Source organism: Falco naumanni, chromosome 6 (assembly GCF_017639655.2).
Source record: "Falco naumanni isolate bFalNau1 chromosome 6, bFalNau1.pat, whole genome shotgun sequence".
Lineage (NCBI taxonomy): Eukaryota > Metazoa > Chordata > Aves > Falconiformes > Falconidae > Falco > Falco naumanni.
In genome coordinates this window covers 84,760,858-84,784,105 of record NC_054059.1, presented here as the reverse complement: position 1 = coordinate 84,784,105, position 23,248 = coordinate 84,760,858, and the positions used below count along the sequence as shown (strand labels likewise).

At 37.0% G+C, this 23,248-nt stretch overlaps 1 protein-coding gene across 6 annotated transcripts in view; it reads left to right on the top strand.

Annotated features, from left to right (window-relative positions):
- RGS7 (regulator of G protein signaling 7) overlaps nt 1-23,248 on the top strand; it is a 236,338-nt gene that overhangs the window by 180,083 nt on the left and 33,007 nt on the right. For all 6 annotated transcript variants that reach the window (XM_040599084.1, XM_040599088.1, XM_040599086.1 and 3 more), the window contains exons 7-9: nt 11,240-11,304; nt 13,162-13,238; nt 13,381-13,462. In XM_040599084.1, the coding sequence (XP_040455018.1) occupies nt 11,240-11,304; nt 13,162-13,238; nt 13,381-13,462 (224 nt within the window). The remainder of the gene's footprint in view (nt 1-11,239; nt 11,305-13,161; nt 13,239-13,380; nt 13,463-23,248) is intronic.

The window sequence follows — 23,248 nt, the reverse complement described above, 5'->3', positions numbered from 1 at the left end:
GTTATTGAAAGCTACAAAGGAGGAGTGATTCATACCACACCTGAGTGATTAACCACTCCATATGAGGAAATTAGTTGCTGAAGGAGAAAAGCTTACCACTTATTTCAATGGGTTTTTTTTCCTTTCCATGAAAGTGTTATTTGCTTTTCTCAGAGGCACACTTCAGTATAGTCTCCTAATATGTCAAAGATCAGAAAGTAATTTATTACGGTTTTAAGAGACTGAGTTGTTTAGCTGTAATGTGTATTACATTACCAGGGGGATTTTAATAAATAAATATAGGCTTAACAGGTTTGAACTTGAGATCAGGCTGAGAAAGTTTCTATTAATATCCATTAATCTAAATTAGGAGAGACTAACTTTCTAGTCAGAGCTGACCCATTGGATTGGGCAATGAATTACAGACTCTGGTCAGTAAACAGAAACCTTATATAATCTGTCCAATATTTGCATGCCAAAAATACAGAATTAAACTTGGGATCAGTTTCTTCATCATGCAGGGAGGTGCCAGTGTTGCACAGTAGACATACTTGTTACAGACCTTTTGTGATTTAAATATAAGACCTGTAAAATATGTTCCTGTTGGTGAATTTACGCTCTTCTGTAGCAGAGGGGTGAATGAAGGGAAAGCCCCAATCCTTCCATCTCATTGCTCCTTCTGAGTCATGAGCCAAAGGTTATCTTAACAAAGGTGTTCTTAACACGCCTGTTAAGAAACCCACCCACAGCTCCCTCATACAGCAGGGTCAGAGCATTGCAGAAGATCTACCTAAGGTGGCTGTGTGTCACCAGAATTGGCTAATGCTAGTGGAAAATTCACAGGAAAACTAAATTTTTGAGACAACTTTTCAATAGTGTTCTTATTAGCTTATCATCTTCCCAGTCCCAGAAATTAGCCTTTGCCTTGTGGCCTGCGGATTTTTTTTCCAATATCTTTCTATGAATGTAAAGAGAAGGCAGATAAGGGGAGAAGTGAATACAGCTGTTTGCAAAAAAGCATCACATTCTAAATGTTACAAACAGTGGTCATCAGAGGAATACAGAAAAATCAAACAGATAATCAAGAATCCAAAACAAATCTAAAATAGGATTGAAAGAATTTGAGGATGTTAAAAGATAGATTCCACCTCAAATACACTCCAAAGAGATTCCGCAGATGTTCACAGTAATTCTGTTACTTCCTAGAAAACATAGTAAATAGAATTTATGCTATTACAATTATGCAAATGAATTTTGTACTTCTCATGTATTATGGTGCTGTGCAGTGCGTCCGTTTTCATGGGCTTTTCCTGAAGAAGCTTGAAACTGTGCTCCTAAAACTAATGACTGTGGTAGGCATTAGAAGTCTCTCAAGGCCAGCAAGAAGTAAGCTTTCTCTGTAATCTTCCTTTATCAAAATGATTAACAAACCACTTTCTTTGGCATTGACCTAAATTTACAAGTCTTTGAGAACAAACTACAATTTTATTTTAATTTAAATATTACTCCCAACCACTTACCATTACTCACCCATAGCTGGGCTACTGTCCAGAATGTAGCATGCTGCCGAGAAAATAATTAATCTTACACTAGAAATTAAATGAGATTGAGATACGGCATGTGTTAATTTATTACGAGAGCTAACTCAAAACCAAATAATCTTTACATCTATGTTATTTCTAATTCCACATCAGATTGTAATATCAAATATTTTCTTTAATAAAGATTTATCTGAAGAATTTTTGAAGAAAAAAGACATGGAAACAGAATCTTCCAATATGTCAAGAAACTGCAGACCCATTCTCATAATAAAGATATAGTGTAGTGCTATGTCTTGGTGACAAAAGGTGGGCTTGGATTAATTTATTGTATGTCAAAGTGGAATCGTGTAGCCTTTGATTTTGATTGTAACTATCAAAATATCAACCACCTGATCATTCTGTGGTTACTAAGGAACCACTAATTTTTACAAAGTGCTTAAAGTCTCCCTCCCTTTTTAATGAAAATCATGCTATAAGAGATCTCAAGAGAGATACCTCAAACTGCAAATAATTTTTAAAAATATAGGTTCTTAGGTTCTGCCTGTTGAAGATACCCATTTTAATGCTGTATGTCTTGGAGTCCACCATGCAGGACACATTGTTCTGTGTAGAATCCCATTGGTTTCAGTGGGGTTTTATTAACGAAAACAAGTATGCACACTTATAATATTTTTTTCTTTAAGCCCAGTGTATTTCAAATCCTTTCACGTTTCTTGAGTTAAGTCATGTTTCTGAATTATGATTTGGCTTTGTGACAAATAGAATTGGATCTCAGTTCAGAAAACTGGCTCTGGAAAGGAACACAAGTAATGGCTGAGCGTGTGACCTACCTGTAATCTCTTTCCTTACAGATGTAATTTTTTTAACTGACAGAATTTATTTCTCTCAGATTAAAAACAGTTCATGTCATTAAGAACTGATTAAATATGGAGATTTTTTTATGTCCGTTGCATCTCAGAAAGGGGAATTATAAAGCCACATATGAAATTGTTATTCCATATGCATTTGGCCTCAGTTCTTATGGGACCTGTCAGGTTCTCTTGGATTTTTTGTGACTCACAGGCATTGCCAATTTGAGGAATTCAGTTCCTTACTGTTTTTGAGCAAGATAAATAAGAAATACAGAAGGTTAGGGGAAAATTCCATTCACAACAAAATAGCAATTATTTCTGTGTTTGGAAAGCTCAAGCCTAAGCCTAAAGCAAACAAATGAACACAGCTGTGACAATGTAAGAGGCTTATAAGAATTTCAAAAGTATAAGATATTAAGAAGAATTAGTAACTTTTACTTATTTTCTCTAGTGCGCATTTTGTCGATTGTTAGACTCAAAAGTGTTTGTGATACACCGACCTTTTCTTACAGTTAGCTGCATATTAAAAAAAAAAAATGTTGAAAGGAGAGACAGAATAAAATGTCACAAGTACCACAGTCACTTATAGTGTTAAGGAGGTTTGGACCAATACTGGAAGACAACAGTCCGCTACATCTATATAGTTGCAAGAGGCTGCTGTTTGAGCCTTGTAATTTTATGTGTGTGCATTTCTCCCAAGTGAGTTAAAAATGGAGGAGGACTGCAGAATCTTGGGTAGGTTATGGAGAACACCATAAATAACTGATAATGCAACATGAGTTTCAGAGCAGAAAACATGTGATCTGTAAATGATGCTAAATTAGACTGTTTTTCTATATATTCAAAGCAAATTTTTAAATTCTGCTACTATGAAAAAGGGCAAGTTATGAAAAGGTACGTATTTTCAGTAGCCTTCCAGATAAAGTCATGCCATGAAGGCAGTCTTCTAGGAAATTAGAGCACTTACAGGAAAACCAAAAGGCTTAATTAATTGCTCCTTTTAAAAGTGCGAGCTCCCTATCTGGATAAGTGCTACCTCTAAACTTCTGTGACAGTTCTACGGACATTTAGGACTCTGTTATCCAGGCTGAGTTACAGTAAAATAAGGAAACTATCTACTTTTGCTATGTGAAAGTTGTCGTCACATAGCTGTTGTTTGCCAGCATTTTTATGAAAGCAAAAGTCTGTCCTATTTAATTTTTCTTGATAATCAGCTAACAACTCAGTCTGTACAAAGCTCCCTTCCTAATGATACCTTCTTATAGCTTAAAAGTGAAATGACAGACCTCTCTGTGTTCATGTAGAGCCTCTGCTGCTCCGTTCTGAACAGGAGTCATTGCACCTGGCTCATCCGCCTCTGCTCTGCCAAACTTGCCATCGTGCTAAAGAATATATAGTACACAGAAAGTAATTACAATCATGTATCAAGTTTTTCACATCTTGAAAATTCTCATATTGTTTTCTCTCTAGAGTTTGTTGCCTACTTATTTTACATGCCTAGCTTCAAATCCCTCTATGAACATTTGATTAGTTCAGAAATTTAATCTCTCATTCATCTGGCTGCATCCTTTCCTGTGGAGTAACTGACTAGAAGGAGAACTGCACAGAGGATGCTAAATATTGTTTCTTTGCCCGAATGATCAGGCAAGATTCCCTTGGCAACAGCTTATTAGTAAGCGATTTGTGTTTGAGAAATATTAAGCCCTATTTCTTACCTGAACTCTGCTGGAAAACTGTATGTGCTCAGCATCTCTGGAAGTCAGTCCATAATTATGAGTTAGTAGCTTGGGGCAAAACTGGTAGCAGAGTAGAATTTTCTTTGATATAAATTGTCAGACATGAATTAAAAATATATTTGTTAAAATTTATGCCATGAGAATGAGGAGAAATTTACCAGTGTCAATAGTTTCTGGAGAGCTCTGCAGTTCTGTAATCTTGCATCTTGATGTCCAGTTCCCATTTTTACAACAGCTGATGTCAGCCAAAGTACATCAGCAGTGACTCCTGCAAGCAATCCTCTTAGGTCCTTAACAGAGATCCCTCCTTTAGGGATCTGTCCCAAAGTGCCTCAAATACTGCTGGATCTCTAGGTGTAGTAAGGAACAGACTCTTTCCACCAGACTCAAGTAATGCACTAAATTGTTGCCAAGACTGCATTGTGGCTCCTTACGTGTGTGCCTTTGCTTTGAGAAACTACATGTACAGAATATATTAACTAAGATCTTGGTGGCAGGACTAAGTGAGAAGACCAGTCTATAAAGGAGAATGGTCCCTGAAGAAAAAGGGCCAGTGCTTGCTAGGCATAAAATTTACTGTGGGCAGAACCGAATCAAATGAGCTGTAGGAAAGAGACTTAGCAGAAAGATGAAAGAGGTGACCTACAAGATTTTTTTCCACTCTGAATTCATATCCCATTATATTTCTCTGCAGAGCTACATAATTCACTCATTAGGAGCTATCTCTGTCATATAAATGATGACAAGAAAGTCTCACTTCAACAAGCATGTCCCGAATTTTTTTCTGCTTCTTGCTGATTCTGACATTGACAACCACTGCAGCGAGGGCTCTGTAAGCAGGAGGCATTTCCTGAAAACGCTTTCCAGCCAGTTCACCACTTTAGAGTTTTACTTACTTGTAAACTTAGATATACTTACTGATTCTTTTTTTTTTGTTCCATAAATGTGTAATTTATTTCCGTGATCTGTGGAGCACAGAAAATGTGTTTGGCCAATACATTTGTATGCACACATATGAAAAGGTAGCTGACCCAAGTACAGGTTTTCTGCAGTAATGTAAAATTTAAAGTAAAGTAAAGCTTTACTTTAAATGCATTGGTAATCTGAATCTAGGTCCCTTATAAACAGAGATAAAATTTTGTGTCAGAATAAGTTCCAAGATTTATAAACATAACTTGTAATTTTCAGAATTGCTTTCAAATTACTGTGTTGAGTAAACTAAATAGATTTGTGTGTTTCATTATTAGTATGGAAACTGGGACTTTCAGGTCATGAAGGCAGCAGTGACAACAAATGGGGTTTTTCTGTAGTCGTGCACTATCATGCCACTGATAGCCCTCTGTCAGGTGGGCACTGAGTAATTGACCCCTTTGTCAAGTAATGATTACCTTCTGACGCCCTCCCTGTAGCTGATTTTTGCAGTTTAGAAGAAAATTCTCTTCATCCTCCAACATCAGCAGCCTTGCCTTGGATTGCACATGCCCTAAGTGGTTTCTTTGCAAAACCAGTGTATTTGGATTTGTTGTGCCTCCTTTTCTTAGCAGCTTTTCAGCAAGTGCATTTGGGTCCCCCTTAAATCTGAGTGCCTTAAGAGGTGGTAGAAAGCTTTTTTTTTTTTTTTTGTGCCAAAGCAGGGTATTAAATTCTTGAATGCAAATTGAGAGCATTATGATAACATCAAGAGGTATAAAATAATTCAATGGATGCAATTTTAAATTAGATTTGACAACAGGATATTTTTCATCTGATCCTATAGTTCATGTAGTAGTGACAACTCTTTCATACCTCTTTTGGTTACCCTGCAGGATTTTCCCAAGCCAACATCATATGGGGACTTTTGTGTGTTGAAGATGAATTTGCCTTTTTCTAATTCTTGAGCTCTCTGATAGTTTGAAATTTGGTTTCGTTCTTGCCCTTGGCTTATGTTAGAAAGACCTCTACCCTCTAAATCTATAATAAAATTGCATTCCTTAAATGTTATAGAAACAGTGTGATCAAAGAATATAAAGTAGAGAAAGGGAAGAGCGTTTCAGGAGTTACATTTTTGACCATTTGGCAATTTAGTGCACACAAGCAATTATGGTCTTCCTTCTAACTTAATAGTATTAGCTTATACTAAAGAACATAGGCTTTTTTATAGCTACACGAGACTGATGGGTGACCCATTTGACCGCCTAAAAGTTGTTATCTTTTTGTTAAGACTAAGTGAAACTCAATAGCTGTTGCAAAGAGAAAAAAGATATATTTTTTTTTATTGAATAAAAGCAGAGGTGACCTAGAGAAAGTATGAACAGCCCTAGAAATCCCACTGATTAAATGAGATCGTTGATTTCATTTTCTCCATCCTGCAGTCATGTTCTGTGCCGATTGTCCTGTAATTCTCCATCTGATGCTGGCGCTCGCATACGGAGAGAGAACTTCTGCCTGCCCACAGGGCACTTTGAAACCCTCAGACCTTGCAATACATTTTATTTTCTTTGCTCTTTAAATACTGACTAAGCATGTACACACTGACTCTGAAACAAGAATTTTGACTCACAGAGAGTATGAAGTGAATCTGGCCTCAGCGGAGATAATGAGTGTTCCCTGAAAGTTAACGCCCACCATCGGGGCTGAATCAAGCTGTAACACCACTGGCACTGGGACAATTATGTAAGGACTTTAAGTTTGTGTACATGGTGGTGGATGTGTAGGTGGTGTTATCCATGAGCTTCAGAGGCCCAGTTGTACTTGCACTGAATTTAGCTGAGGCTTTTTCTCTGCTGTAGTGAGAGGGAAGGTTTAGCCTCTGTTTCGCAACAAGCTTAAATTCCTCAGTTTAACTTTTGGGTGAAAGCTCTGGATTTTTTTCAGTAAGTGTGTGTAATATAATGTGGACTCAGTCCAGGTTCTTGATTCTAGAGTGAAACCTGTCATTATAGCTATGATCTTGTTTAAAGAAAAAAATCTAAAGAGGTTTCTTAGGACCTTTCAGGTACAAATAAACAGTCAAGAATAAGATACCAAGGTAGCTAACTGTGAAAATGGGTTATTAACAGTTTAAAAACTTGCAAGAGGGAAAGCCCAGGCACCTTTTTCATGCAACTCTCTCTAGAACACTCTGTAATATGACTTTAAGTCTCATGTTGCTCATGTTTTTGAATGCCTGAATAGAATTTTCAACAGCGAGTAGTCTGTATTTATTGCACAGCTACCAAAGTGTGTTTTAGGACTGGTTTGTGGTTCAAATGCCCATTTATAAACATCAGTGGCTGTCTTTCATTATGAAATATTGCATATTAATATTGCCTTTAAAATTTTTGGCAAATCTGTTTTCTCATGATAATCTATCACTTCTAAAGCACAAGCTATAGCATCTAATATATAATTCAGTTTAGTGGAGGCAATTATGTTGATTGCAAAATCCATCAGAATACACTGGCTCTAAAAATAAGAGTGTATGTGGCAGTCCATATTTAGCAAATTGAGGTTATTAATCAGACCCTGTTCCTTGCATATAATTCCTCCATACGTTAAGCATTTTTCAGCACCCTTGTCAGGGAGTGGCAAGAGCAGGCAGCTCTGCAAGGGAAGGTAAGCAAGAACCGAGGGTGGCAATAGTGCAGGTGGGAGCAATGTTCTCTCTGACAAAGTCTCAAGTGATCAGGGAGGTCCAAGGTCCAGCCAAGAAGCCAGAGCAGAGTTAGTAGGTCACAGGGCTGGTTAGAGGCATGTCTACAATGTAGCTTAAGCTGGGGCCAGGCGAAGTAGCTGGGCTTAAGCGCAGCTCCTGGGCACAGGGAGCCTCAGCACAGACCTGGATGGGCTGCTCAGGGCAATTGGTGGACTGAGGACCCTGACCAGGACCTTTGCAGGGCAGATAATTAGAGAAGTACACAGAAAAATAGAGGAGTTTAGCTGGAGACCCTTCCTGCAGATTGTACTTCTGTTTGAAGCTGTAAGATCACTGGTAACTTGTACAAACCACAGGATTAGAAAAGCAGACACTGTTGTTCTCTGAAATGCTGCTTGGAGAGGGAAAGTGACTGACACCATCCCCACGTGCTCAAGGTCAGGTTACTGGACACACAGTTACTTCACATGTGTTTTGGTGCAGAAAGGAGCAGTACCTGCGAAAGATGGAAATATCCATATTTCATATCTTATTGCTTTACAAGTCAGAAGAACAAAATCCTCATTTCTCTGTGTCTTCAAACTTTCTGGCTGGAAATGAGAGTGATGTTCACTTTTTTCTTGCTTTCCAATGTGCTAGTGAATTTTGTTACAGACAAGCCAAAGAATACGATAATGAGAGCGTGAACTGGTGAACTCAAATTCCTGAGCTGATGCCAGCTTCTCGTGTGACTATGAGCAGACTTAAACAGATCCTCAGACATGCATTTCTATAATAAGGATGTAATTGTTAGCATGTAGCAATGGCAGTAAATTGAGTCAAAGAGTAGGAATGCCCTGGAGGACTACTTTCTTCTACACTAGTGGATATGTTGTATTTCCCAAATAACTAAATCTTAATTGAGCATATTCTGCCTTACCCGCACTGGCACATAAAACCATTTCTGACTTAAAGAATCCAAGCCACGGATGTTAAAAACTTTAAGCTCCTGAAGGGGAGACTATCCAGAGAAAAAAGTTTTGGGGGATGAACATGATTTTTTGAGTCTTGTCTAAGATATGCTCATAATGAAAAACAAATTTGCTATGGAGTTGGAGCAAAAAAGGCCATTTAAAAAAACCCTGCAGTGAAAATACTGTAGTCCAGTCACCCAGTGAAGACAAGACTGTTCTTAGACCCAGTATCAGATTAATAGTGTGGCAAACTAATTCCTCTTGCCTGCTCCTGGTGACCTGGTTGTTGTTTTGCCACTGTTGAGAACTTTGTGATCTGACGATGTTTTTTTGTTAAAATTGATCCTGACGGAAACATGGACAGTCAGCCACCTCTGCAGCAACAATTTTTGTTGGAGATAGCAGGAGATGCTAATCACAAAATATACCCCCAATGGGACTCAAGGAAGTGCTGTGCTAACTAAAGGTGCCTATACAGGGACCATGAGAATGTGGTTTACAACAGCTTAAACAAGTGCAGAGAACAGGGAGTTTGTTTTGTTTCTGTTCAGATGGTATTAGAGTGGTTGGATTACACAAAATTTGACCCCTGGAGTTCTCAGAACTGTCTGCACATTTCTATTAAATAAGTATTTTATTGAATATGTATTTAATTCATAAACATGAATTTTAAAATTAATATTTTAAAGGGGTTTAAGGATTTTTTTTTCTTGTTCAATGAAATAACCGATTATGAAGGACAAGAGAGGAAAATGTTTAACTGTAAAAGAAGCTAAATAACAAAGACCATCTCTCTCCTCAGTATTGTCTTACCACTGTACTGATTGTGGATGCAACCTAGGTACAAAGGGTCCAGAATTCATCCCTTCATCTTTTTGTGACATTTCAGCATGCATGCCAATGCATTAGTGTAAGTGTATATTAATATTAAAATGCATAGAAACTGAGGCTATAGAAACTGTTTGTCTCTATGCTTGGTTTGTGATGTGGATTTGTATCTGTATTTATAGATTTTGTAGACACAGAAATTGCATTTTAACCAGAGAGGATATGAGAGTGCAGGGAATAGAGAAAGTGGCTGCTTATGGGGGTGGAAACTGAAAAAGTATGAAAGAACACAGACCATATCACACACAAAAAAAAAGGCGGGGGGGGGGGGGGGGGGGGAGATGACAAAAACTGCATTAACATGTAACTTCATTTTACATCAAGTAACAACTGTAACTGCAGCTGGAGTTATTAGAAGTGCTTGTCATCAGTTCCACTGAAAGAGCATCCACTGGAGTGGGTTTGCATACGTTTGCAGGTGACTTGTCAGAAATAAATGTTTCCATGGAGTCGTAAAACATAATTGGTTTGACTACCTTAAAAATCAAAGCTATATATAAGATGAGCACTTCCCTCTTCCTAGGGATTTCAACAGTTTAGCTCCTCTGTGAAGTTATTCCTCTCTGCTCCTGTAGTTGACCAACTGGCAGTCAGGAAGCAGGAACAGTAAACCACAGCCAGTAAATGTGGGTGTTTCCCCTGATCATAAAAACCATGCATAAGTTAAGGTTTTCTTACCTACAGTGATCAAAAGATTACTGCATCTCACACATAAGAAAGTGCTCTGAAGTAATGAAGTGGGTAAATATTGCACAATAAGGAATTGTGCTGCACTCATTCTCTTGCTGGTGGAGGAAGCTGCACGATATTCAGAGTTGATGTGAAGTATTTGTTGCTAAATAAAGTCTAATGGAAATGTATGTTGTTCAAGTGTAATGGAGTGCATAAAGAATTCAGGACCGAGCAACGTGATGCAAGCCCCTGTGCTGTTTATGTAGTCTTTGAGTTTCATTTTCATCCCTGTGTCCTTTCAGTATTTAGCTGTCAGTATTCTATTTTATTAAGATTCTCCTCTGTTTGAATGAGGTGGAGGCAGAACAGCTCTGCTGAAGGATTTTGGATCTAGAAAAAAATGAAAGAATGTTTTTCCCATTATATCTAATACATGATAGATTTTTTTTCATTTTTAGCCTCTTGTTTTCTGTTTTAAATATTGGTTATAGCAGACTAATCTGTATAAGACTTGAATTTTATCTAGATTTAATTTTTAGCTAAAATCTTCTTAGACTGACATTTTGTGATTTCTAAATATAGAGTAAAAATACATAAAACCATGTATATGCATTCTTAAAAACCCATTTGAGTAATATAGCAGCAGCTCCTGATAAAACTCTTATGCATTTTGAGTTATACTCACAGTTTCAAAAATGTTTTTGCCATTTTTTCTTTAATGTGCTAGTTGCCTGGCAGTTAAAGCACTTCACCCAAGTATCTCATACATTTTGTATATGATGTCTTGCATAAAGCAGATTTTATAATTATTTAATGAATCACTGTATCTGACCCATCATTTTAGTTACAATGCTGTTAGCATTGACCCTGTACTTAAAGACTTTTAGAACAGGGGCAGAAATCAAACCAGAAAAAGCTAGCAGTAAAACAGACATGAAGTCTCTATATTTCTGGTCTGCTGTGTTTGTGAGATAGTATCAAATTCTGTTATTTTATTCTGTTCCAGCCGTTTACCTCTGCAAGCGGACAATGCAAAACAAAGCAAGGCTAGAGCTAGCAGACTATGAAGCTGTAAGTACATGGGGAAGGGCAAATTTCTCCGCTGGGTCTAACGAGCATGTGAAATAATGTTAAGTATGAGAACTGCAGGCATTATGTGTGAAAATTTATTAGTTATCCTCTTTTACCAGCATGTGGGTATGAGAGTGCTCAACGGTCATACGTGCTGTTTGAGAGACTGTAGTGAAGACTAACTGGGCAAAAGTTGAGATTTTGGTCCATCTCCAATCTTACCCTGCTCAGATCACCATGCCAGGATCAGAAATAACCATTCACAAATCCCAGATACACCACAAGTGTTTGAAAGCATTTTTACTCTACGCCGTGTAAGGTTTGAATGAAGGATATCTGGCAGTGTTTTCAAAAGCACTTGGTAGCTGCAGAAATATAAATCTCATTCTTTAAAGTGATGCCGGTGCTTGAGCCTTTATCCCATCAGTTAGGCAAGAGGCAAAGAACAGGCTAGAGGCATTTACCACTGCTTGAAAGTTGGGCTGTGCCCCAGGCAAGGTGAGATAATTGGGGCCAAGAAGAGCCAGAAAAAGTTTGATCAGTTGATGAGGACAACACTCGCTAAGGAGAGAGAAGTCTTGAATTCCATCCCTATCCCCCCAAAAAAATTCATGAATTTTTCAGGAAAATGTCACCGTAAAATTGATGACCCACCCTGGCTCTGTGCTGCAAGCTGTCCAGCGGCGCTGCCGTGACATGATAGCAGGCTGGTCAGCCAGGCTTCTCAACATGCCAAGCACTCCAGCCGCAGCACCATGCTGACACACTTTATTGCTTCTTCTGGCACAGGCTTGCTTTTCAGTGTACTGCACTGTGGGGTATGCATAATTTTATACTTACATGCCTTAGAAAATTCACCTCCAGTATACAATACACAAGAGCCTTTACTGGTATTGACAAGATCTCTAGAAAGCCTGCTCTTCACTCCCTGCAGTCTTTATTTTCAGTAACTATGTCTCAGAGATATATTTGCAATGCATACAAATACAGTTAAAGCAACCCTTCTTGTTAGGGAGTTTACAGACAATTTTTCACTTAGAAAAAGCAGTGCATGAAGGTAACAGGGGTCATTTTGGAGGAAGATAAAAGCCTCAGTCTTCTCCATGTTAACAGACTGCATACTGCTGCCATTTAAGCTGGGGGGAGATTGGAAAAGCTCTGTTACAGACAGTGAAGCTGTTCTGGCATCACTGGAGGAAAGAATTTTGCTAAGATGTTACAAATCTTCCTCCTATTGTTAGTAGGCTGTAGGATATACACAATTCCTGCACAGCGGTGAAGAACTATAGTCTGCATTTTTGTAAAATGAGGATAGATGTGGTGCTTTGGCAAGATTCCTATACTGCCAAAATACTGATAGCTTCTTATTATTTTATTCCAAATAAACTGATAGGCAGCCCACACTGTTCAATGTAAACTGTTTGTATAGATGACTGGTGGGAATTACCATGTGGATCATCCAGTATGGGAAGTAATGCTGTTCTCTTTCAGTATTAGGTACTTTCAAAACAAGAATGTTTCTTTGTATTATTGCAAAATTACTCAGCCAGCACCCAGTATATAAAGATGCTTCAGCAATCACATGTTCTGCTGAAAGCTGCATCCAGCCTTGTCATCAGAGTTTCAAAACTGAAATAATCAGGGTGTTCAAAAGTAGGTAGACCTAGTATTCCATCCCCTATGGTGTCAAGGAAAGACTTTATATCAGATAGGTAAGGTACATTTACACGGGCACAGATATGACTTGTATTACATCTTGGGGGAGGTGGGTGAGGGGAGGACGGAAAGATAAACTAAAATCTATTAAGTAGTAAATAGCTTACAACCTAACCCACTAAAATTGTAATGTATTTTCAGGAGAGTTTGGCCAGGCTACAGCGAGCATTTGCTCGGAAATGGGAGTTTATTTTTATGCAAGCTGAAGCACAAGCAAAGTAAGTTCCTTTGAAGAGGAAGAGTTTTGGGTTTGTGTGTTTGGTGAAGGGAGAAGGGGAGGGAAAACTGATTGGACCCTTCTTATGTTTCAAATTACTGTCATTAACACTGTTTCTTTTAAATATCCTATAACATTGACAGAGTTGACAAGAAGAGAGACAAGATAGAGAGGAAGATTCTTGACAGCCAGGAGCGAGCATTCTGGGATGTGCACCGGCCGGTGGTGAGTGCCGGTGGGGCTGCTCTACCTGTGAGCAGGACCACTGATGGACGTCAGCTTCTGGGGAGCACTGGGGTAGCCTGGGAGTCAGTAAAAGGACTGAAGGTCTGGGGCCCACCTCCCTTTTTGCAGGATCTAGAGTTTATATCAAATTACTATTGAAGACTGCAGATATGTGTACTCTGAGTTTAGGGTTTTCAGGGAATAGATTTGTGGTTTCTGATTTCTTCAGTCAGAAGATACCTGTCTTTGGCTATGACCAGCTCAAATGTTTCCCATGGTATGAGTCACACAACCAAAATTATCAGCATAGCTAAAAATACTTTTAAATACATCTGACTTTTTTAAAAAATCTGGGTTTTTTTTGCTTTCTAAGGCTTTCAGCTTCACTCTGGTCACATTTCCAAGCTATTTTTAATGTACATAAAAGTTAAATATTGTTAGCTTTGAGCTGTGGGAGTCATACACTGTCAAAAAGATTTGTCTGAGTCCCTTGTCAAAGTCCATCTGAAACAAAATTTAAAAAAAGAATGTAGATAATCAACTATCTTTGAGATCTCAAGCATTGTGAAAGAATGTCAAACAACACAAGACTTCCAGTTAAACTGTAAGAACTCAATAATCACATTTTTATGCTTTGCTACAGAATTATATGTTTCCCTTACTTAGAATTAAACTTCCATTTTCTGTGTACAGAGTTTGGTACCATTACCAATGAAACCAAACCTGGGCTATATCTTCCACTGTGACACTGGGAAAAGAGACTGAACTAATTCTAATTCTGGGGAAGTTAGTGATTATACCAGTAGAAGTGAATACAGTGAGAAAATTTCAGATAAAAAATAATAAACTTGGACATGGTCAGCTTGCATTTGTGACTGTGGAATTGAAAAAGTGGTAGAAGAAATTGATTTTTAGGTAAGATTTAGAACATCAGGTAGAGAAAATATTTTGAAGTGAAAGAGTCAAACCACAGGCATTAGATGCAAGAAGACATTATTGTTTCGTCACTGCCATAAAGTAAGGAAGGAGGACAGAATACAATCGGCCATCTGATGTTGATGGGAGATACATATAGAATAGACACAGCAAGTTTCTGTGAGAACTCATGAGAACTTTGAAAGTGCAGACAGCTTTTATATTCACTGCAGAAATGGATCTAAGGGTTTTGAATCTGGGAAAGATATGCTATTTCCAGTTTGGAAGAGAAGATGAATTGTTGAAGTTTCAAGTTAAGATATAGGCAGACAATAAAGAGAGAATCAAAGGGACCAGAACAAGAGGAAATTGAATCTGATTAAGAGCTTTGGCTGAACTGTGGGTAAATCTGCCTGGTCCAGCAGATGTTTTTAATCTGGCTGTAGACATACCTAGGAAATAACAGAGGCAAAAGACTGGCTTACAGTCAGCAATGTAGGCTCCTGACTTTAGGAGATATAAATAGAAGAATGGAGAGGTTGCTACTTTGCTTAACCAGCTCCTCTCACTAGTTAGTGAAATACTAATTTTGAAAACATTGTTTTGAATTTACTGTCACAGTATAAGCCAGAAGCTTCTATGAAAAAGAATTAAAAAACAGAAGAGGAACACACTGAAAAGAGAAAGGTGATGCTAGAGCTAATTGCAATTTCTAATGGCTTTTCAAGACCCCCAAAAGTCCACCAAAAGCTCACAGAAATGTTGCTGTAACTGTCTAATTTTGAAAAATTCAGTAATGTTTGGATAAGAACCTGGGGTTAATGCTTATTTTTATTTACACGTTTTCATCTTTTGATAAAAATTCAGATGCGAGGCGTGATGACTATATTGTAGAAAATTCACACCAGTTTAATTTTTTGGCTTTTAAAAATGAATTTTGAGAACCAAATACGTCATTATTTGTTTGGGGCTTTTTGTTTAGGTGAGTAAATAAGTGTTTTTCAGGGTTTTTTTTGCAGCTGTCCTGGTCTGTAATTGCTTTATTTCTTACCTACCTGACTACGGTACTGGTACCAAACCTTTACATATAGAATATAATCTATGAATGTTACATCTGCATTTTATTTCAAAAAAAAGAGATACTTTAGGCTGATGAAAGGGATAGAAGAGGAAAGCAAGCCATCAGTCAAAAGGACAGTGCAGCAGTGCACTACAGGAGGGGGAGATGTGAAAAAAGAACAACTATATGACAGTGAAAGCAGGAAAGTGTAGCTGCAGAAAAAGAGCATGATTTGGGTATCAGATATGTCACTGTGACTGATAAGTTTAAAGGAAATGGATCAAGGTTTGATGTATAAAATGCATTTGCCTCAAAAAGCAACTTTGGGTCCCAAGTCAAAGTCAATCTGCAGGTGGTTACAGAGGCCCTAGAAGACTGATGCCATAGTCTGAGGGACAGACAAATGCTTGAAGTTATCAAGGCTGTTACTTCTGATCGGTTGGCTGGCTAGTGCCCAGAATTTTTCCTAGGTTTTCAGACTGAGATGATGCTGGGAGATGAGCTAGAGAAAGTAGATTTGGAGAGGATTTTTTTTTTCAAATTATCGCCTGTTCTTCACTTCTTTTGAGAGACAGTTAAGAGAACAGTTTAGATAGCTCACTTATCAGTTTCCATTCCAATATTTATTTAATTCCAGGTTCACTACATATTTTATTTTTTATTTTGGTGTGTGCTTTAGTGTAATGTGGAATGTAATCTCTGTAATTTCTGTGATTTCCAGTTGCTGCTTTATGCAGAAAGACCTTAGCTTACGGCTAGAAAGAGCATGACTGAGCTTCAACTCTAGGTATGGCAGCCTGCAGAGACATTCCTGCACAACTTTAAATCTTACCAGTTCAGATACCAGTCACAACGAAAGCATGCAAATGTGTGGCAGGGACAGCTGGATGAAATCCCTTGAGATCCTGAGCAGCAGATCTATGATAAAGTCCATGCCATTATTTCTAAGGTAGAGGCAGTACCTAACACAGGTCTGAGATTAGTATTATTCACATACAGTGACACATTTCTCTTTTTTTATGGCAGAGCAAACGTATCTTAAAAGTCTTCCTTTTCTTTCTGCCTGCCTAGGAAGTGTATCATTTCCATAATTTTGAAACTTCTATTGATAACAGACTATGGAACCGAGTGAAAATTGGTTAGGAGGATTAGGGTGTTAGTGAAAAAGCAGTTACAAATCAAGTTAAATTCAGGAAGTCAGTTCCAAGCAAAAGAAATTAAGAAGCTGCTCATATTTGAAAAGAATTGTCATGCTCCTGATTAAAGTCCTCATAAAAGAATTCATAGCTTTCCTGAATTATTATCTCTGTTTAAAACCCATAAACTTACACTTGTTAAAAGGAGACAAACAGATACCAAACCAGTAAAACCATTCTCAAATCCACGTCAAATAGAACAGAAGCAGAGTAGCTGTGGCTTGCTGTAGAAGTAACTCTTTTAGGTAGCAAGCAAGGACAGCTGATGACTTGCAGGTACAAAAGATTTACTTTTCTTCCTGAGATACACATTAATATAATTTAAATGAAATGCATAATAAAGGCCTGTTGGCTACTTGTTGAGGTTCAGATTAAGTAAGATGATAATGGAGGAAGTATCCTTTCCTCCTGAAAGTCATCTGTATACTTCTTAACTATTATAAGTTGGAAAAAAAATGTTTTATTTTCTCCAATTTCTGCCCTTTGTCATCGGTCAGAATGATGGTTGTACTGCAGTCATATCTAGCAGGCTTGTGTGCAATTGTTTTTAAAAGGAAGATGGGAAATACGCAACAGCTAAGATGTGCCAGAAAACCACACTGGTGTGTGTCCCATTCCAAAATTTAAACTGTGGCTATGGTTTAGGTACCCTGTGATTAATAAAGCATGAGCATAAGTCAAGGTGTTATCCAGTTCTTCCATTGTGCCATTCATAGCTTGTGTAAATCCAGTCTGCAGGACTTCTATTCCCTTTGCTACTACTGGTTTGCTAAATGATGATGATCATCTTGTTTCTCTGTGAAAAAACTGAATATCACATGGTGATAAGGGTAGACTCAATGATCTTAAAGGTCTTTTCCAACCTAAATGATTCTATGAAAAAGAAACCCAGTATTTGTGTGATTTAATACATTAAGACAAAGTATCCAGGGTGGGTATGCCTTGTAAGGACAGCAGCAACATTAAGGTCAAATGTGGGTTTAAGATAATATACTGATGATGTAAAATTCAGAAATATGTGCAATTTCTGAGTTTGGGGGTTTCGTGCCATTGTTTCCTAGTAGCAAACTAGGAAAACAGTAATCTTTAAATTTTAAAAACTTGTCACTCATTCCACACCTTTTTCTTCTTTCTCTATTTAGTTTGTTGTTTTTTTATTTAAAATTGGATTCTATCTCTATTAATATAATTTTCTCTGTTTATATTTTAAAATTATATTTTACGTGGTCTGAACATGACCCTCAGCATCTGAGCCAGTAGGTAATATTACTGGGTGTCTAGGGTCATGTAACAGATATTTGTGGTTATTTGTTCTAGGTTTTCTTTTCTTTTCCTTCATTGCTTTTGTTTTTAATGACTTTTCCATCCTGTCCTTCAAGATCAGCCTCAAAGACTCGGCAAAAGACTGAATTTAACTTGGCTAAGGTGGTGCAATCCTTCATTTCACACTTTGCGTGCTACAAATCCGAGACTTTTCTGGGCCAGACACTTGTTCAGCCAGAGAACACTTCTGTCTACTTTATCATAATATTTTCAGAAAGTTTTTAAACATCTCCAGGAAATGAATGTGAATCATGCCATCCAACTTCTCTGGTGATATATCCACATACAATGTTCATGTCTTCTTTTTGCACCTGTTTCCCCGTATATCCCTACAAGGGAGTTACCCCTCCAGTAGACAGGGAATGCAGCCAAAGCAGCAACTGTGAGTCTTAGATAATTTCAATTCTGGTAATGAAACAAACCCTTGTATAATGTTTTATTTTCAAAAGATGGTTACTATGTGTATGATCCATGCTCGCATCTGTTTGAGGCAGATATTTATAAACCTTATAGCTAGCCTGCTAAGACCTTGATGGAAGAATTCCTACTCACATTATTTAGCATTTTTATTTAGTCTGATGCTTGAGTAAGGGTGGGACAGATAGGGAAAAAGAAGACAGCTTTCTTGCAACAGTGCAACAAACAAAGTGCTCAGGTTAAAACTGAGGATTATGAAGGGGTCAGAGGTTGTGGAACAGTAGCTGATGACTTGGTAGAAGGGCACAGAAAAATGAAATATCATGGTTTTTAGTTCTAGTAGCAACTAGGAAAATAAGCTGAAGTAGTAAGGATAAGGAGTTTTTTGAATAAGTGCAAGGTTTCTACCTTGATTTTTGTTTCTCTGTGAATTAAATTTGCTGCTTTAATCCAAAACGTTCTTTCAAGGATCTTCATATAAGTCCAAAAGCAGATAATCAATTTCTAAACGTCTCCTATATTTGCCATCAATATTTTCAGAGATGTGTGGTTTGACTTCCCTGTTGTCATTACTTTTCAAGTGAAAAACCTAAATTCTTATGGATGGAATCTGTGAAATAGTAGTTCCCTGCTTTTTGGGATGAAAAAATTTGAAGAAGCAATAACATCTCTGAGTATTTAGCATAGGGGCAACAAACCAGATAAATTTAACATGTTTCCTTAAGCAACAGTGTTGCAAAGATGGGAATCTTCACATACACAATCACATTAATACAGCAGTATTTAAAATTCTGTTTGAATAAATACAATGAATCTAATTTCAGTACAATAATTTCTGGTTCTGAAAACCAGCCACTACAAACCTAAAATAGTCTACTGTAAATTAAGAGTAATTAGAAATTAAATTAACTTTCAAAAAGAATTAAGCACATAACTTCTATGTGGTAGTATACTCTTTAGTAAGCTTCTAGTTTGCTTTCATATGGCCTGTCTCAAAAATTAGATTTCAATAATCTTTTCATATGCATTTGGCATAGTATGTGTTTCTCTGACACACAGACCACTAAAAGATTAAAAAAAAAAACCAAAACACAATATGATAAAGTCCTTTCAAGGTGAAAGTCCGGCTTTGTACTAAATCTGTCCTTAAACAAGCAAGTATGTGAGAATGTGAGAATCCCTGTAAAGATTCAAGATGCTCTGTCTCCTATGGATTAATTTTATGGTTTAATTTATTAGTATTACATTTCTTGAAAATCTCTCTGTATCTCTTTTTATCCTGTTCCAAGCAGGTCCTTGGTTTGCACAGCCACTGGAATTCTTTGTGTGTCTGATACTACTCAGGGAAAAGATCTGAACTTTGGTTTTAGAAGACAAATAGGTATAAACTGGTACAGTGCAGGTTCTTTTTTTTTGGAAGGATGCTGAAAGTCTTTGAAATTTTAAGTGATCGTAAGTTTCATGCGGAATAAGTTTACGATGCTGCAAACGTAATTAAAGCTTGATCAAACTAATTGATTGAATGTTTCTCCTTTGACTGATGGTCTTTGAACCACATTTGTCTTGTCCAAACAAGAGAAACAAATCATAGTTAAACTTTTATCCATTAATTGAACAACTTGTGATGTTTTGATTAAGTACACTGCAGCATAACAATGGAACTACTGCTATTTTGGTAGTAGTCAGTGATCTTCCAAATAAATCCTTGAACAAAGCACGTATTGATTTTACTAATTGGTCCAAATGGCAAGTTTTCTGTCCTTCATATGGAGCTGTCTATAGTGGGTTTAATTTATATTTAAGTGCTTATGCCTTTCTCTGCAGTTTATCAAGAATTCATTATTTCAGCATCAGTATATTTCTAGTGGATGACACAATCAGGTTCATTGTTCATTCATTTCTATTTAAGAAATAAGTCTCAAACTTTATATTATTTGTCTCTGTTCTTTAATAAGTCAAAATGAAATTAGATAATGAGGACATGTATTGACTATTTAAATTCATTCTATGCTGCCTACATTATTCTCTACTAAAACCTTCAACAGAAGAGAACTCTTAATCCTTACAAAGCTTTTATTAATTCTTACCAATTAAGACAATCCCTTCATTTGAAGGAAGCAGTTCAATAAGATTTGATATTGGACATTTTGTGGCCTGAAATAGCAGTTCAATGAGTGAATAAGAAAAAATAAAAAGCTATATTTACTTAATTAAAGGCCAATATGTTGTACATCATTATCTGCTGATATAGACAGGTTTTAGCAGTTAAGCTGTGTACAATTTGTTTCCATAATACTACTTGACTGTAGATCACTATATTCAGAGCTATTTGACGCATATTGTCAGATATATAATTTTTAAAAAATAGATTCATATTAAGGAATACAACCAAATTTGAGGATATTCCATGCAAGTCCAGTTCCAAGTTGTATTCACTTATTTCAGTGTCACACTGAATCCATACATAGTAATTATTTACCCTATCATGTGGTCCATAAATATAGTATTTAGTAGCATAACACACTTTTTTTTTTTTTTTGAGATAAATAATGAAAAATTTGTAGAAATTGGGAAATTATCTAATGCTTTAGTAGAACAAGCCTATTTTAATAATTCTTCCCTGATTATCTGCCAAATTTATGAGGCATCTGGGAATGAAATCTGAAATGTGCTGCTGCAGAATTTATACTGAAAACAATCTTGGGGTTTGCTTCCTAATCATTAAATACGATTTATAGGTGTTAATTGGAAGGTATAGCTGTACTTCCCAGGTGAGATAATTTCTAACAGAAGAGAGAGTTGATAGGAAAAACTAGAAAAATTGTGAGCTAATTTTACAGAAGTTTGGTATGGAATTCTAGGGAGGTGAAAACTTGATAGAAGCTGTGCACAATGTCATCATCAAACATGTCCTTATTACAATTTATATATGAAGTTACTATGGCCATAATGGACTGTAATCCAAGTATTTGTCTTTCAGTTTTTGCTTCTTTTTAGAAATGTAATGTGAGTGGGACCTCTGTAAAGGCACTGTAACTTAACAGCAGGTATCAAAAGTACAGTCACAGTGCTTGTATGTCAGTCACACACCTGAATCAAAAAAGCATGTTTCCAAAGAGATAGTTGTGCTAAATGTAAGTGTGCAGAAGCTGGGAATACGATACTGTTAGAAAAAAAATTAAATAAAATAAATGAAGTGTTTATGACACACAGACATACTTTTGGAAATCCAAGTAGAGAGGAGAAAAGTTACATGATAGTGTCTTGATATGTTTGTAAAACTAACAGTGCCACTACAGATATGGAAGAAAATAAATGATCTGACATTATCAATTTCAGCTGTGGTACAAAGACTATTCATTAAGTAGCTAGACCCTGCAGCAGGGTTACTCACCCGAGTTACTTCAGAGTTTGTAACTACTGGATTATGCTATGTTTGTGATAGGGCATAAGTTCCAATATTAAAAAAAAAAATAATAATCCATCACTTGTATCCTAATAATTTGACTTACCATAATATTTTTCCTCTTTCTTCAGACATCTGCTAATTTACTGATGATCTTGTGACTAGAGATGTTGTCAAAAAAAGTCCCAGTGCTTACACACTTGATTTCTCAGAATTATTTTCAAAGAACTGTTGAACCGAATGGAAATTGTAATCAAGCCATAGACTTTTGCAGAGGCTAATAACATTCCTGATGGTGTGTCAGATTAGTTGCACCTAGCTGATTGTAAATTAAACCCATGATTAAGTGCTTCAGTTGTAAGTAACAATATTTTTTCCCAATCAAAAGGAACTGGTTCCTGTAGCCCAGTCCCTGTAATCACTGATTTGGCTTTACTGCCTTAGGTGGTGTAACAGAAGGGGGTGAGATCCCCTCCAGCAGCCGTACCAATACACATTCCTACATGTTTACAGGTTCTGGCAACTATGGCTATTGGGTTTATGTTTTCATCACTTAGTTGAGGTCGGTTGATCTAATAGTTATAAAGTGAACACCATTTTAAACAGCTTTCAAATCCTATCAGGCAAACAAGGGAATAAAGAGTTTACTGAAATTTGTAAAGGGTTGGAAATCTGCAGCCCTCCTTTGACTGGACCTTAAGATAACACCTTGTTTTCCAAATCCTGCTAAAAGAGCTGACCATTTATACTCAGCAATTTGAAATGTTTCTCTGAGACTGTCCATTGCATCAGCAAAATCATTAATAGGGCAGCTCTTCCACTGCAAAGCCTTTTTACTCATTGACCCTGAAGTGTGTAAGATGAGGTAAAACACAAAAATACCCAAATTATCTGTACCTAAACCTCAACCTTTCCTTACAAGCCTTAGTGGGTTCTGTGCACTCAAATAACTTCCATCTCTGGGAAATGAAAAACTGGTGCATTGCAGGAAAATATAGCTGGTGTTTTTCTTTGAAAGCCTCAGTTTTATCCATTACTGACAACTTACTCAATGTAGGATTTTAATGTCTCCTTTGATGCTAGGCTTTGTATGAGAAAATATAAACTTTCCCACATAACCAGAGTCAAACTGGGTATTCCTCCAGCTAATAACTCCTTTGTTTTTTTTCAGCTGAGTACCACTGGGATTTTTTTCGTTGCCTCATTTCTTTTTTATAATCTTTCATGCCCTTATTCTCCCCTTGATTTTTAACTACACGCAGTTCAGCTAGCTACACAAATAAACTAGAATATAAAAGCCACAAACTAAAATGAACGTTGGTATTCTGCTTATCACTTGCAGTCTAATTAGGTTCCTTTCCCTGCTTTAGAAGTGAGTGGTATGAATAGTGACTGTCGAGGGTTAGAAGACTTCTTTCCTGGAAAAATGACAGAAAAATAGCAGAATAGATTGTTGCAGAAGACAACAC